At 47.5% G+C, this 17,089-nt stretch overlaps 1 protein-coding gene across 4 annotated transcripts in view; it reads right to left on the minus strand.

Annotated features, from left to right (window-relative positions):
- Positions 1-17,089, minus strand: part of Atp2b4 (ATPase plasma membrane Ca2+ transporting 4) — a 90,483-nt gene that overhangs the window by 33,186 nt on the left and 40,208 nt on the right. For all 4 annotated transcript variants that reach the window (XM_020176113.2, XM_020176112.2, XM_020176115.2 and 1 more), the window contains exons 2-5: positions 14,679-15,330; positions 1,819-2,016; positions 965-1,222; positions 304-429 (exon numbers count right to left, since the gene is read on the minus strand). In XM_020176113.2, the coding sequence (XP_020031702.1) occupies positions 304-429; positions 965-1,222; positions 1,819-2,016; positions 14,679-14,871 (775 nt within the window). In that variant the 5' untranslated portion in view covers positions 14,872-15,330. The remainder of the gene's footprint in view (positions 1-303; positions 430-964; positions 1,223-1,818; positions 2,017-14,678; positions 15,331-17,089) is intronic.

The following is a 17,089-nucleotide window of genomic DNA, read 5'->3' on the forward strand; positions in this document are numbered from 1 at the left end:
GATAATGATACACAAAGCAGATAGAAAGAAAAAGTCAAGAGCTGGGCCCATTTAAAACAGACCAAGCACACTTAAGTGGAAAATGTTTCTAACTTTGTGCCACCCTCCCAAATGGCAGAGCTCCTCCAAGACTCCTAGACTCAGGTTGCCTGATATCCTTGTGTTCAACCCACAATGTGCTCCTGCCCCAGCTGTTCCCAAGGGAAGAAATAGGACGGAGCCAGTAGAGAGAACAGCTGTGTCCAGCTGTCTGGAGGGATGGGGTGGGGATAGAATGTGAACTTGGACAGCCAGAGGCCATACCTGAGAGCAACATGGGGTCTTTCTCCAGGGTCTTCTTGACATGGTCTGATTCTCCTGTCAGAGAACTCTCATCAATCTTCAGATCATTCCCCTGGATCAGGATCCCATCTGCAGGAAGCAGGTCACCTAGTACACAAAAGGGAAGGGACACAGTGAAAAAGAGTAGGTAACAGCTTCTCCACTCCATCTTAGGGCTGCTCCCATGGGCCCCAGCTCTTGAGCAATGGCCTTCAAAAGATAATTCCACATGGCTGGGTGTGGCTTCCTGGAAGAGTTATTTTCCTAGAGTGCACAAAGTCCTGGGTTCGATTCCTAGCATCACCAAAAAAAGAAAACAAAGATCTGGGGACAAGATTCCTTCAAGGTACTATATACTCAAATTATTACTGACCCTCAAACACCTTTTCACAGCCTGAATATTATAAACTTTTAATTCTAAGACACACAGGGACAAGTCTGACAAATCATGGGAGATTTTCAGCTACTGTTTTCTTTGAAAATTTTCCTACAACCTCCTAAATGCTAACCTAAAGCTAACACAATTCTGGGGATTCTTTTTCTGGATTTTCATCAGATCTCAGTCCCCTCATGCCAAAGGACCTACTCCTCCAATGTGTGTGAGAGGAGGGTAGCACAGGTGCGAGGAATATGGAGCTCTCACCGTATTTGATCTGGGCGATATCACCCACCACGATCTCGGCCACAGGGAGCTGGATGAGCTGACCATTCCGGATAATGGAGAATTTTTGCTCTTGTTCGATGCGACTCTGTAGTCCCCGGAATTGCTTCTCTTTACTCCAGTCATTGAAGGCAGTCACTAACACCACGATGATCACTGAGGCCAGGATGGCTGCCCCCTCGATCCAGCCAGTTTCTCCCTCCTCTGACTCTTCCGGGTTACTTACAGCTTGACCACACACTAGTATCCGGGAGGAGAGAGAAAGAGAGGGAGAGAAATAGTCACTGAGGGGCTTTTGTTGACATTAAGAAATGAGGATGGTGCTTCCATGACCTCCACAAAATAAGAAGTCAGGGGAAGAGGCGTAGAAAATAAAGCTCTAAGGTAGAAGAGCTACCCTCCAAGGATACTAGATCTGTTTACGTTAATCTGCAAGAAGCAAATGACTGGCACAAAATATGTCAACGCAAGTCACGTGAAAGGGACTTATGGTTACAACATGGTCAACTCTTACTGCTGTTTTCCAGAATGCCAGATGACATGAGGATACTTTGAGAAGTAAGGCGTTGATGACTGGGGGGCAGAGGGCCCATGACAATCTGAATAAGTATTTGATGGGAGAAAGGGGATTGGGGAGGGTGATGAAACCCAGGGCACGTATTGCTATAGAATGTGTTAGAAGAATAGTTTACTAACTGCTAGTTGGCTTCCTCTGGAGAGCCCACTGGTAATTGGAAGGTTTTATGTGTAACCCGTCAACCAGCAATACTAAGTGCACTTTGGTGGTAGTGGGAAGAACCCAGATCAGAGTCACACTGAGCTGTTCAGACACTCACATTCATTATCTCCACCAGGGGGGCGGTAGAAGGACAAGACCAGGGAGATGATGGCTGCAATCTCCAGGATGATGAGCGTGACGTCTTGAAGGGCTTCCCACACTAACTCTAAGAAGGTCTTGGGCTTTTTTGGAGGGATCAGATTCTGTCCGAACACAAGTCTACGTTTCTCCAGATCTGCAGGGTTCCCAGATAGACCTGACAAATGAATGAGAATAAAAGGGATTTACAGAAGGCAGTTAAAAGAACTCTTTTAAAAAGACCCTTTAGGTGGGAGCTGGTGACTCACGCCTGTAATCCTAGCTACTCAGAAGGCAGAGATCAGGAGGATTGAAGTTTGAAGCCAGCCCAGGCAAATAGTTCCACAAGACCCTTTTTCCAAAAACTCATCACAAAAATAGGGCTGGTGGAGTGGCTCAAGGTGAAGGCCCTGAGTTCAAACCAGTACTGAAAAAAAACAATACAAAAAAACCAAACTCTTTAAAAAAGTCTTTTCTTCCTGATCTGTGTAACTATGGGATTCAGTTAGGGTTGCCAACCATCCCAATTTGCTTAGGACTCTGGGGTAAAAAAATCTTTTACTCAAAAATAGACAAAGTGCACCAAGTTGGCTTGAAGATGGGAGCCACTCACTTCTCTTAGTAACCATGAAAATGTATCCCAGACAGAAAATCTCATCTGCTCCTCATGGAATGTGCTCCAAGCTCTGGCTCTAAGAAAATAAACTCTAAATTATATCTTGGGATGCACATGAAACTCTTCGTTTACGTTGACATATAAATGTTGGTGATGATTTGAATACAGAGTTAGCTTCCATCCACCGGCTCATACACAAAGGCCAGGAAGAACAAGCTGCCTGCTCAAGGTCATGCAAGGTGAGGCAGGGCCTACACATGCATCCTGACTCCAAGTTCCAGCAGCTGCAGAAGATCAAGGGAGCAGAGGCTTCGAGACTGGAACCTATGGCCATCCCCTTTATACACACACACACACTCCTACGTGTCTCACACACCTGCTACGTAGTGTGCACCTATAAGTAGGTACTAAGAGAAGTACTGCTACTGAGGTTGAATGAAAAGAGAAGAAAGGCCAGACTACAAAGTTTTCTGATGCTACACAGTTCTTGATTACTGGCTTCCTTTCCACTAACACTCAAATATACTTATATACCTGCACGTACAACACACACTGAATACATACACACCACACACACACACACACATCACTTGTACTCCACCCCCCCAACACTCAAGGCATCACACACATAAATATTACACACACACACAAACACACACGCACAAGCACACATACATCCATTGTAGGTGTAGTCCCAGAGGGAAAAGAGATGGGCAGAATTATTCGGAGTGCCTTCCTATGAATTTAGGCTTTTTTACTGGCCCCCAGACCTCTTTAAGGTGGGGGCGAATCCTAAGGTGGCATTTGATGCCAGTTGGCATTCATCAAGTTGTTTACACTCTGCAGCAAATTAGTCCTGGCGCTGGCACTGGAAGCTGTTGGCTGCTTGTTTGATGGGTTCCCCATAGGCAGGGTGGGGCAACCCTTGTCTTTGAAACAGGTCAGCATCTGGGGATGGTAAGAACCAGGGGAAGGGGATGATCCACTGGGTTTGATACAGAATAAGGAAAGGCAGATGCCTGGAAGGAGCAAGGCCAAAATGGAGGCAGCAGTGCCAGAGGTCTTTTCCACACGAAAGGGCTCTTCCACTGGTGGGAAGGAACAGAGCATGGGATGAAGGCCAACATCTTCTTCCCCTCTCCACTCAATAGCACTCAACAATGTGACCTTCAATGGCAGGAGGAGAACGTGAGTTAGATCTCAGGAAGACATCAGGACAGGAAAAGATGTTGAAAATGTGAAAATAGGTACACAAGGGAGTACTGTTTGCAGGGTCTGCGATGACCTTCATTTCCCATCAAAAACAAAACTGGAGCTACTCCTGGGTCTGCGAGCGAAGACATGGAGCTGGCCCGGGGGTGCAGTGTGGATGGGGATGATCCAGTGTCCACACTGTGCACTGAGGGATTTAAGGGCATGGAGACCATTCTCACTTGCTAGTGTTAACGGGAAGGCAGGGAGCTGGTTGGATGGTGATGCCTGAGACTATAATCTAGGGCCTCCTGGCCTTCACCCTGCTCTCCAGCTAAATGGCACAGCTGAGCTCAGCAGGGGAGCAGGGTTTGGCCAAAGCCCTAGAAGCAAGTTGAACTGCTTCCCAGATGCTCACTGCCTCCCCCGCCTGCCCTGCAAAGTCAGGTTCCCAGTAGAAAAGGAAGGCAAGGGCCTGGGAAAAGAGAGTTCGGGCAGGGCATCTGGATCCCCAGGCAGGCAGGGGCAGGGCAGCCGAGGGCAGGACCTTGCTGGTTCTTTCTCCCTGGTGACCAGTAATGGTAAGGCTGTGCCAAAGCTGTGGGATTACTGTGCTGGAGGAGCAGGTTTACTTGAGGGAATAGGAGTTCTGATAAATTGTTAATCTAGCTGGGATATTTTTCAAAGAAGCAGGATTCACAGTGTAGTGGGAGATGACCATCCCTTCTTTAACAGGGGTCAGTAGACCACTATGAGGGCAAACCAGCAAACCGGATACTAAGCTACATCCCAACAGCCTAATTCCCATTCCCAACGAGAGCAATGGAAGCATCCCATCTTAGAGCACCTACCCTCTCAGCTCACATTAAAACTTCATGATCACCTGACTCCCACCCTTTCTGCTCTCTTGTCTCTCTCTTCCACCCATGCTCTTCTGTTCTCAGTCTATTCCCAAACGATAGCCAGCAGGATCTTTTTGAAGACCCAAGGAAGCACACCAGTCACCCCCTCAAATGCTCTGTGGCTTGTATTCAGAGTGAACTGGGCAGCAAGACCTCACGATGGCCTCCAGATCTCCTGATAACTGTGTGCATGGTGTTCTAGCCCAGCTTGCCTTCCTTCTGCTCTGAACGTACCACACCTGCTTCCACATCAGGCCTCCGCACGAGCTGCTTCCTCTGCCTAGATCTCCTCTTCCCAGGGTAGGGCTTGCCCCTCCTGTCCTTTGGGTCTTTGTCCAAGTGTCTCCTTCTGAGTGAGGCTGCTCTGCCCACAGTCGTGACACTCTCAGTCTCCCTTACCCTGATCTACTGCTTCCCTCCATTGTCTTCTCGCCTACTGTGCCAAGGATTTAGTCATTTCTTGCTCATCTCTCCCCCTCTGTAAGGGCAGAGTTTTTGTCTTTGTTCCTCAGGCCTATAGCCACTTGTAGTGTGATGTACACATACAAATCTGCTGAATGAACTGAATGAATGAGTAATAAATAAAGTTGTTCACATTTGATTACTATGTCCCACATGGGCCAGTCGAGCCTTCTCATTCAAACATCACAGGAGGTAGCCACTGATAACCCCATTTGACATATAAGCCAACTAAGACCTGGAGAGGTGATGGAGTTCCTTGAGCCAGTAAGGGGGAGAGTCTATATCCAACATAGGAAGCAGCTGATTGCCACCCGACACCTGGAGAGGGCTGGGGTGTGAGAGCAGCTAGGCTCCACTCCAGTGTGACCAACTTGTCCTGGTTTGCTGGGACTTGTTAGGAGTCGCCTCTGCGAATGTCCTGTAGCCCCAGTACATGGAGTAGCTGGCCACCATACCTCCTGAATCATGGGGCAGGCCCATGTGTTGCCTTCCTCTGTACCTCTGAGCCAGCCAGCTCTGATCCCATGGCCTATGACTGGGGTGATTAGTCCTGTCTTTTTCCTGTCCTCAGGGATGGTGACATCAGGTCTGTCAGAGTCCAACCCATGAATCCTGTACTCAAAAAAGTCTCCATATGGGCTTTTTTGGACCTGAGTGAGTGAAGCAAGACATATTATAGACAACACAAAAGGTTGTTGATGTCTTGCCTTGATGCCCTCAAAGTCACTCACCTGTTTCCTTTTCGCCATTTTCTACTCATCTTATCTGTTCCACCTTAAATTACCCTGAGCTCATATAACAGCTACCTTAAGAAGTCAAGTGTCAGTCCCAGTTCCCAGCATGCCCTGCAGCAGGGTGGGGCAGGCTGGGGCTGTGAGCAAGGGTAGCCTTGGGAAGCCTCTCTCACTTGAAGTGCTGCTCAGGAAAGCCATGTGGCCAATCCCCAATTTTGGGCTTTCCATTCCTTTTGTTTAGCCCTGGAGAGGCTTTCAGGCACTGATCTCAGTAGCTGTAATTTCACACAAATACTTGTCTAGCCTGGAAAACTGTTTGGGGCTCTGATATCTGCAGGGGCTTCTCAAATGCTTACATAGCCTCCTGGAGAAGGGAAGGATGACTTGGCAGGGAGAAAATGCTGGAACCACAGGAAAAGGGTTTCCCTGAGAAATTCATCAGGAAAATGAGAGGAAACCTGTCCCCAAGAACATGAAAGGGAAAGCTCCACCCAAACCAGGAGTGCTCTGGTCCTAAAAACCAGACTGAGCACATGTACTGGGAGAGGCGAAGAGAAGGTTAGGCCATGAAGTCATCGCCCCACCCTAGGCTGGGCGGCCGGAATCAGCAGGAGTGGAACATCTGTGGATGCCAAGAGCCCGTGCAGGACCCAGAATCTGAGAGAAGTGGAGCCCAGGCTGTAGGGGCCTGGCTCGAGCAGGAAGGGGCCAAGGCCAGACTCTTTCACTCACCAAGGATGGTGTAAGCAGAGGCACCCTTTATCAGAACCGGCTCAGCCCCAGAAAGGGTGGGGCTAGGTCAGACAACATGAGGGATTTCCCAGCTGTCTGTCTCCCACAGATAGATGTGAGGCATACATTTCTCGAGGTAGATTTGCAGATAGTCCTCTTTTGGTGCTTGAGAACAGACATCAGAACACTTTCAAGCTCAGCGTAGAGTTTGCCTACCATGCAAGTGCACTTCATTCTCAGCACCCACCAGCATAAAACCCAAAGCAAAGAGCATCTTTGAAGTCCCACCTTAAAACCCTGGCTTAGACACTAAGAGGAAGGAGTAGCTTAAGATGGATGGAGCCAACTCCTCGCTGTGAGCCAGATGCCATGTTTTAAAGGAGTGAACACTTTCCCTACTTCAACCCATCCAGGACTGGGAGATGTGTTCTCCATCTGCTAGATTCTCCTGAGATAAAGCAAAGGACTCAAGGTCACAGCAAGAGGACTACACTAGTCCTCTTTGCTACACTTTTCCTCATTGGTTCCACAAAGTCCTGTCTGCTTGAGGTGGATGGCTTCCCCAGGACATCAACCTCAGGACATCTCTCTTTATCCACATCTCCCCTTTCCCCTGCTCTCGTCTTTTTTGAAAACCCTGGCTCTGACACAGGGAATAGAAAGCTCCTGGGCTGGAGCCGCCTCTTCAGCCCTCTGCTCTGCCCCCTTCTCCCATGCTGCACGCATGTGCTTCCTTCCAACGAGTCACATCCCCAGTGCTCACACCTCGGAGCTAAATAAAAAGAGCGAGAGCCCCACTTCTAAGGAGAGGCACAGTATCCGCCACAGCCAAGGAGTGAATGCCATCTTTCTTCCCACTCCCACTGATGGTTCAATGCAAGGCAACAACAAAAAGATTAAAGATCAAACTACAGGCTGCCCCTGTCCAGCACGCAGGAGGCCCTGGGTTCCATCCCTGACACTGCAGGGGGAAAAGAAAAATCAAAGCGAACTAACGACAACTTGCAAGAGTTGCTGCTGAGCTGTGGAAGGAATGCAGCATAAAGGTTTCCAGGCCTGGGGGAGGGGAGAAAGCAGGGAGGGAACCTCAGGTTCAGAAGGCTTAGTCACACTCTCCCAACAAGCTCTCTCTGCCCCCAGCCTGGCAGCACTGTGCCAGTGAACCCAGAAGCCCAGCACTGGGCAAGGAGGGGCTGAGTTGCAAGAATTCACAGAGCCTGGGGTTGGGTTGGGAAGAGAAGGCCCACAGCTGTTCTGGCCTAATTCAGCCAAGGCATGAAACTCAAACCAGACAGAACTTCTGGGGTGTCTGGAAAGTTCCCTGTGGATGAGGGCCAGAGGGAAGGCACTTTTACTCTCCTGACTCTCTCATTTACCTACCTCCCAACCACCTACTTCCCCAAGTTTTACAAAAACCACCCCTCTATCAAGTAGTAAGAATTTCTTTAATGAATCTACTGACCCTGCCTCTACAATTCAACATCACCGTGTAGCAGCCCCTTTCTAGCTGTCTCAGCTGGGCTATCCACATCCACTCCTTCCTCTTGGCATAAGTCTCTCTCACTTCTTAAACTACTGCTACCATATCTGCCCAAAGTGTGATGGGCAGAGGGGACCACAGAATGCAAATCTCTGTAGCCAGGTCCAGATAAATTGCTACAAAAGGATCTGGCATTCCTAGGAGAGGTGGGCAAGAGTTCAAGGAGATGGCTATGGAACAGAGGGCATGAAGAGAGATCAACAGAGGCTATGCCTCTAAGCTCCAACTGATAAGCTCTGCAAAACTGATATTCTAGAAGAGATTATGATCTTTTAAGAGAGGAAAGGAAATCAAAGAAGCTAGTTACACATCTTTCTCTCATATCTATTTCATTCTGTATTCACTCACCAAAATCCTCTTCCCCAAACAGTGACATTCCCTAAAGTAGTGGTTTCTGAAGGGTAGGGTGTGCATCCTTCTGTTGGAGAGAGGTAGAAAATACTAGAATTTAAAAAAAAAAATTACCTCATCCATGTCTATGCTTGCATATCTTATTATGCAAATAATATTAGTGTCAGAAGTACTAATAGTTTGACAGAAGTGTTTAGAGGAACATTTATTGGGGGTATGTATTCAATTTTTTTTTAGACTGATGCTATCAGTGCAAAGTGCATACCTAGCATGTGTGACCTCCACCACCACCAAAGGGAAAAAAAGCAAGGAAGGAAGGAAGGAAGGAAATGAAGGAAGGGAGAGAGGGAGAGAGGGAGGGAAGGAGGGAGGGAAGGTGTGAGGGAAGGAGGGAGTGAAAGAGGAAGGGAAGGAGGGAGGGAAAAGAAGGGAGAAAATGAAGGAAGGGATAGGAAGGGAAGGAAAGGAAAGGAAGGAAGGAATAAAGGAAGGGAAAGGAAGGAAGGAAGGAAGGAAGGGAAAGGAAAGAAGGAAGGGAGGGAGGGATCTCAGCTTGTTATGCTGAGGAAGAGCCCAATCCCAGCTAGTGGCAACATGGATGATTGTTGGTAGAACATGCCATTGCCCTCAAAAAGTGACAGGAAGACAGTAAAAACCCCAGAGATCCTAAGGTGACAGGAGATATTAGCCTAAATCCTGAAGTTAATGATCCAGAATCCTAATTCAGCTGACTGTCTTTAGGTAGATTCTTTTCCCTCCTTCCATCCACTTTCCAAACAATCTCGGCTCCCTACACCTGCCACCTGGTCAGTAATTATGGAAGACAAAGATGCTTGCACTGGAAGCCTGGAGCATTCAGGAAGTGATACAATTACCACACAGAGTGGCCACTAGACAGTCCCTAGATGGTACAGAGGTTCTGTTCCCAATTTCCAAGCCCTCTTCCTCTTCATGCAGTCCCTTCAGTTAGGTCCCATACCGTGTGCTCCCACAACCCATGCTCTTCCCCAACATATTTCTAAAATAGCTTTCATTCGTGTGTAACTTCTTTTAGCCTATAAGCTCTGGGGAATGAGGGTCAGTGCCTGTTATGTTCACCCTTGTGCCCCTTGCTGTAAGTAGCGGCTGCATGTTGCTAAAGATGAGCTGGAGGCTGTCAGTTATTACACTGTTGCACACAACTGCAGAGTTGAAAAGATACAGAAGGGTACGGAGGGAACATGAAATGGAAAACCCCATCCACATTTGTCTAGATCCAAATCCAACAGAAATTGTCTTTAGTCTTTTAAAGAAGCCCTACAGTTAATGACTTGCTGTTTATTTAAAGTTCCTCCCGCAGACCTTCCTGGTCTGAGCCCAGAGCTTCTCCCCAACCACTGGCCTACCTCCTCCTTGGAAAAGATCATTCTTCTTCCTAAATAGGGTAGTATAGCTGAAGACCAACATGGAAAATTCTATGGGGAAGAAAAAATACTGTGATTTCGTGTCCAGACCAAAGAATCTCTCATCTAGAATCCTTACACGTACAGGGATAGAGAACCTAAGAGAAATACCTCTTCTTCCTTCTCTCAAGCCACGGGAGATTCCTATTCTGAACTCACCAAAGCTTTTTTCTACTTCTGAGACTATGAGACATGTCGGGGACCACTCAGAAGATAAGAGCTCTCTTCTAGCCCGAGTCAACTGAACTGCTCCACTCTTTGGGGACTGCAGAGATTGGCAGGGGTGGGAATGGGGCAGAGAAAGCAGAATAGACAATACAAGGAAGGAGATGAAGAGATTAGAATGAGGAAAGAAGAGAGCAAATGAAAAAGACTCCATCCATGCAAAATGCTCAGACTTTCTCTTAGAGAAATCCAAGGCAACACAGCGTACATTCTGATTCCAAGAGAGCTGCAGGGCCTCAGTCCTACATCATCACTTCTATTTGTGCAGAGCCATAAAGAATGAAATCTTGCCAGATGAGGTTGCTCCTGCCTGTAATCCTAGTTACTCAAGAGGCACAGATCAGGAGGGTCATGGTTTGAAGCCAGCCTGGGAAAATAGTTCGAGAGAATCTATTTCAAAAGTACCCAAAATTAAAAAAAAAGGGGGGGGATGGTGGAGTGGTTCAAGTGGTGCCTAGCAAGTGTGAGGCCCTGAGTTCAAATCCTAGTACCCCCCCAAAAAAAGAATGAAATCTTTGCTTACTTATATCTGAGCACGTTAACTTCTTACACATCTTTTTACACATCTTCTTGTTCCCCTAAATTTCCTGTCTCCTGCTCATACTCTCAGCCTTTTTCCAGATGCTGCTGTGGTCGCAGAGTCCTTTTAAGCCTTGCTTGAGTCTAAATTGGCCACTGGGGCGACCACTCTGTCTTCAGCTAGCCCATGCACACTTAGGGAAAATAGTATTAACATGAGTGTTCTGTCCAATCCCACAATTTATCAGGCAGTAAAATGCAAAACAAATTCTGTGCTTTTATTTATTTATTTTTTAAATTTTGATACTGGGTCTTACTATGTTGCCCAGGTGGCCTTGAACTATTGGACTCATGGGATTCTCCTGCCTTGGACTCCTGAGTAACTGGGATGACAGGTGGTCCTCACCATGCCTGGCTCCAATCTTCCCAGTTTTATTTCACATTGGTTTCCAACTGGAAGAATTCAAGCACCAGGTAAATATCTTTATTCCTATTGTTAGTCTGCAGGGGCTTTCCACAGCTGACAAAATTATGCTAGGCTACTAGACACCTGTGTTGGTCTTCTGCGAACAGGATGGCTTTTTATAGCACCAGCTCAAGGGGGCACCTGGATACCGATGCTCTTTTTCTTGCCTGTCCAACTAAAACAACCGAGTATCACTCTTGTCTGGATAGGGACTCCTGTGTCTTAGCTGTTCTGTGTCTCTTTTTTCTATCCCTCTACTTCCTCCAGGGGGTCACTGTGGACTAAAACTGTGGGCTAAAAACTTACTAATGAAACGTTGTTTTCTGACACCCTGCCCCTCTAGTTCCAGGACAAGCACTGGTAAATCTTACATGAAAATCAAAGGCAGTGCACGATGGTGCACATCTGTAATCCCATCACTCTAGAGGCTGAGGCAGGGGGACTGAGTGTTCAAGACCAGACTGGGCTGCAAACTGAGACCTTATGTCAAAAACCAAACTAGGACTGGAGGTGTGGATAGAGCAGTAGAGCACTTGCTTTATAAGTGTGAAGCCCTGAGTTCAAACCCAGCCCCACTAACAAAACAAAACACAACCCTTCCTAAAACAACAACAACAAAACAAGTAAAACATTAGGATACATATTTGTGATCTAGAGAAGCAGGATAATGGCCAAAGTAGGAGTCCAAGGATATAGCGCCTGTAGCAAGAGTAGCACCTGAAATCATAAGAGGTGACTTTTAACTATAGAATTGAAACCAGGTCTGGGAAAGAATTCAGGAGCATTAACCATGTCTATAACATTTGATTTCCAATGCTGAAGAAAAGTGGAATGTATGTTGACTTTGGGAATGGAAGCTCTCTTGGGATCAGAGAGCCTACAGCCACAGTTACAAGGAAGGATTGGGAAAGAAATTGGGAAATCAGAGGAAAGCCTGGATCCTGCTATTAGGAGCTCCCCAGGTTCCAAATAAGCTGAGTTCTCTTTGTAAGAGAAACATTGGACCAGAACAGCAAAAGAAGGGGAAAGAAAGATCCTGCTTAAATTCTGACAGGCGTTGGCCAAGCCCGGCCTGATCTCAGTGAAAACATAACTGGGTACAAACATGCCCCAGGTCAACACTGCTATAAAAGCCACCGAACAATGAAACACACCGGCAAGAAGAGGGCAGTGCCCAAAAGGCACTAGCTAGAAGGAAGAGATGGAGCCACCTGAAAACAAGTACGTGCTGCCATCTTAACCAAGTCTCTTTGAGATCACGCAGCGAGAGGGGCAGACAGAAGCTGCAGTTATACAAGCAGCAGCCTCATTGGACAGGATGAACCATGCACTGCACAGGCACTGATACTCTGACAAATAACCCCAGACACATGGACTCTGTTTTAATCTGAGACTAATGTGTTCCACGCCCATTGTAAGTTTGGACACGTACACGAATTACATTCTTTAATCCTAAGAGCCTAAGAGTTGGGTATTATCAACATTATTTTCAAAGAAGAAAAAGACTCAGGGAGGCTGAGTAAACTGCTCAGTGCTATTTAGCTAGCAAGTGGCATAGCTCATATTTGAACTCAGAGCCTATGAGATAGGGAACAGTGCTAGAAATGACGAGACTACGTAGGGAAGCTCCCTTAGGTTGCAAGGAGAACAAGACATGGGCAATAGGCACTTACCTAGGTAAAAATCTCTCCCCTCTTTTATCGCAGAGTCTAGCATCATTCCGGGGGTTGTACCTTAGGGGTCGAGTGCCTGCTTACTGTGCACGAGAAGGCCTTGGGTTCAATCTCCAGCACCGTGAGGGTGGAGAAAGCCTAGACTCCAAGTCACTAACTTACAGCATTGGTTAGGGGTCAAAATGCTTAGAATTGGCAAGAAATATGATGGGCCTCCAAGGAAGGCCCAGAAACAGGAGCACAGAGGCTGAAGGCCTCTAAAGACAAGATATTTGCTTTATCTCCTGCTCCTCAACCATGGACAGCATGACATATAGGACCAAGAAGGAATTTGCTGCAAAGATGCTACAACCATTGCTGGGCACAGGTGGCTCATGCTTGTAATCCTAGCTAGTTGGGAGACTGAGATTGGGAGGATAGTGGTTCAAGGCCAGCCTAGGCAACTAGTTCTCAAGACCCCCCCCCCCCATCTCCAAAATAACCAGGGCAAAATGAACTGGGAGTAGAGCACCAGCTTTTCAACTGCAAAGCCCCGTGTTCAAATCCCAGTCCTACACCCACACAAAAAAGATGCTACAACCGGACAAAAGTGAGAAAAAGCAAGTTTCTCTGTCCTCTCTACATTTTGATGAGGTAAATTCATAATGCCCTGGTAGACTGGGCGTTTGTGCTGCAACAGGCATGCATGAAGCTGGATTTTTTTTCATTCCCCTTTAAAATACATTAAGAAGTATATTAAAAGTCTAAGCCAGGTGCTGATGGCTCATGCCTGTAGTCCTAACTACTTAAGAGGCTGATATCAGGAGAAATGTAGTCCAAGGCTAGTATCAGGAACTGGTGGAGTAGCTCAAGTGATAGAACACTTCCATAGCAAGTGTGAGGCCCTGAGTTCAACCCCCAGCACTACTTAAAAAAATGAATCAGACTGGGCAAGGTGGTTTGCATCTATAATCTTAACTACTCAGGAGGAGGATCCTGGTTTGAAGCCAGCCTAGGCAAAAATCTATCAAGACCCATCTCAATAAATAAGCCAGGTATGGTGGTACATGCTTGTAATCCCAGCTATGTAGTAGGTATAGGTAGTAGGATCTCAGTCCAAGTTTGGTACTGGGCAAAAATGCAAGACTCTGTCTGAAAAATAACTAAAGCACAAAAGGGCAGGGGGCATGGCTCAAGTGGTAGAGCGTTTGCCTAGCAAACACAAGGCTCTAAGATCAAACCTCAGTACTACCCCCTCCCCCTCACCAAAGTGTATCAGGCATGGTTAAAAAAATTATAGATAATTCCATGATGGAAAAAGAACAAGAGACCCAAAGATATGATTTCTCATCGTTTTGTATAAAATAAAGCACTCAAATGGCTAGCTGAATTATTCACTTTATACTTAAAGGTCGGCATGAGGAAGAATTATATCTCAAGCTCTTTTATAACCAAACACTAATGTCGAATAAAGGACTTGGCGATTATTTACTGATAAAAGCATTGGTACCAAGCCCTGAGCTGGTGGCTCACACCTGTAATCCTAGCTACTTGGGAGGCTGAGATTGGGGCTGGGCGAGGGGGATTGTGGTTCAAAGCCATCCTGGACAAACAGCTTGTGAGACACCATTTCCAAAATAACCAAAACAAAGTGGAGTGGGGGTGTAGCTCAAGCAATAGAGTGCCTACTTTACAGGTGGGAAGCTCTGAGTTCAAACTCTAGTCGTCTCGCCAAAAAAAAAAAAAAAAAAAAAAAAAATTCTCCTTTCTGCATACTGATCCAAAAAAATGAGGAAAGGAATGGTCTTCAGAGAATATCACAGTTCCTAAGCATCATCTCTGGGAGAGAACGGCTCTTCATGACTTCCCCTCCTTTCAGGGCTACAGATACCATAGTTTTCCCATCAGACAAAAACATACCAGTTGGCTCTCCAGAAATGTACCTTTCCTAGAAGCTGGAAACCCTGGCCACCTTCTTCCAGTTCCCCACCCCTGAAATGGCCTTTACCTTCCACGGGGGAGGTTTTCAGTCTACTGCATATGTTGAGTACACCTCCATAGCGGACATTAATCTGGGCCAGTGCATCGGTGGAACGCAGCTCCATAAGCTTCCTCAGGTCCATTAATGTACAGCCAAACTCCCCTCCACGGCTCTCGGCCACCGAGTTGGCCGGCAAGGAATGTCCCGATGGGGTCGTCATTTTGCCTGCAGTTACCAGTCCCTCAACCAGAGAAGATGTGGAGAGTCCCTTCAACGGATCAGTGTCTCCTGCCTCCTTGTCCTGCTTCCTCCTGTTTCTTGCTTGTCTTGGGGGGTCCAGTTAGAAAACAGATCGACTATGTCTTGTGCAACAGGCTTCAGAGTAGCAACCCCAAGCCTAGATCTTTCCTTCTGTATGGAGCCTGGCAGTGAGAAGAGGAAGAGGGTGGGGGAACTGAATAGAAGACGGACTTCGTGTCGCGATGACTGGTGTCCCCAGAAAGGGGGGGGTGTGGTGGACGTGGTTGTCCAGGGTACGTAGGTTCCTAGCTTACACTGACTTGCCCAGATGGAGGTGGAACACCGTGGAGGTCACCTTAGCAACAACCGGCAACTGTGGTGGTAGAGCAGGAGGAGGAGGAAGAGGAGGCCTCACTGGATACGGATGACAACTGGATGTCTGGAATAAAGATTCAAAGATAGACACAATTAGATCAGTCATGGGGATCTGGCATCTGTGACAGCAAAAGGTACTCATTCTAGCACAAGGGAGGTGATGGGGTCTGGGCCAAACTGATAGCTGAGGCCCCAGCTCAGTGAGTCAGTGACCTGACTCACGGGGGTCCCCTTCCTCCTGGGAGGCCCCAGTAGTCCGTAACTACAACACAGAGAAGTTATTTCGGACACATCCGAAACCAAGCCACACACAAATCCTACAAATTTAGAAACCTGCAAATAAAAGGTTACAACCTCTAATGTTTTGTCAACTTGAGGGGCCTGTGACAAGGTCCTTTGGTCTGACCTTACCTGTAAGAGGTGAGAACAAGTCAGAAAAGGAGTCCAGACCCATATGGTCTAGTGGGTGGCCTGCCAGTGTGCCACCATCTCCCATGTCCGCCACTTCCCCCCACTCTCAATACAGATATTTACAGACCAGGAGGACAGCCTGACAGATGACATACAAATCCTCCAAACTCTCACAACCCTCGGCCTTCAGCTGGATGGAAGTCTGGCAGCCGGTGCAGCTCTCAAGCAGTCAGGCACCAAGATCTGGTGTTGGGACTAGGCCCCACCCCATCCCAGGGGCTTTGGGGGAGGAGAGAGTAAAATGCTCTCGCATGTTATGATACAGGGTGCAATCATGTCTGCTAACGGAGCTCTGAGGAGAAAAGATAGTGAGTTTGAAGCCCCATGAGTGTCAAAGTTTCTCTAGTGTGGGAGGGATAAGACAGCTATCAGCCCAGCTAGATCACAGGCCCCAGCAAGGTCACCAGGACAGACCAGCCAGCCTGTGTGCGAGGGAACACCAGGGCGCTCACATCAGCATCAGCACAGTGAGTTAATGGGAGGCGGCCGTTTCCCCCTCAGCAAGACAAGTGTTACCTCCGCCACAGCTGACTAAGGCGTGGGGGCAGAGCTGTGTGTAAGTGAGGATGTGGGGGGCTGGAGGTGGGTGGGAGACTGAGTGCAGCCCTGTTCTCAGCTTCAGAGAGGGGCTGGCTATGGGAGAAGCTCTTCCTGAGTGAACAACAGAACATGTGAGCCCAGTCCTGGCCAAACAGCCCCCACTGCTTCGAGATAGGAGCTCTGGTCGGCCTGTCTACTAAACAGGTGCCATCCTTGCTTCTAGCAGGTGAACAAAGCAGCACACGAATTATCAGATAAGGCCTTGATACTTTATCAGTTACATTACCCAATCACATGCGGCCAGAGTCCCTGCTACTTCTAATCAATGCTGTTTCTGCAGGTTCCTTTGGGATGGGGTTGTTACGTCCTTCCTTCCCCAGGGCATCCCTGCCGCCCTGTCCAACTGCTCTGACTTACAAAGAGTTAAGCAAGCAAGGTTTTGTCTGTGTTAAATATCACACTCCTCCCCCTCCTCCCTTTTTAAGATGTCATCAGGGAATCATGGAGAATAAGGTTTGAAAAGAACCTGAGGTCCTAGGTCAAAACCTCCTCATTCAGACTGGTGTAGTGGTATAGAAACAGACAGGACAAAGTGGGGCAGGGGCGGAAGGGAGAGAGGGGGAGGGAGGAAAGGGGAGGGAGGAGAAGAGGGGGAGGGGGAAGGAAGGGAGAGGGGGAAAGAGAGGGAGGCCACATTCACATAACTTATATTAAAGTATGTTGTGATAACTGTTAGTTTGTCGTTAGTTATTGTCATCAATTTATGAACTAAACTTTATCAGTATGTATGTTTAGGAAAACGCATGGTGGAT

The sequence above is a fragment of the Castor canadensis genome, chromosome 11, assembly GCF_047511655.1.
Source record: "Castor canadensis chromosome 11, mCasCan1.hap1v2, whole genome shotgun sequence".
Taxonomy (NCBI): Eukaryota; Metazoa; Chordata; class Mammalia; order Rodentia; family Castoridae; genus Castor; species Castor canadensis.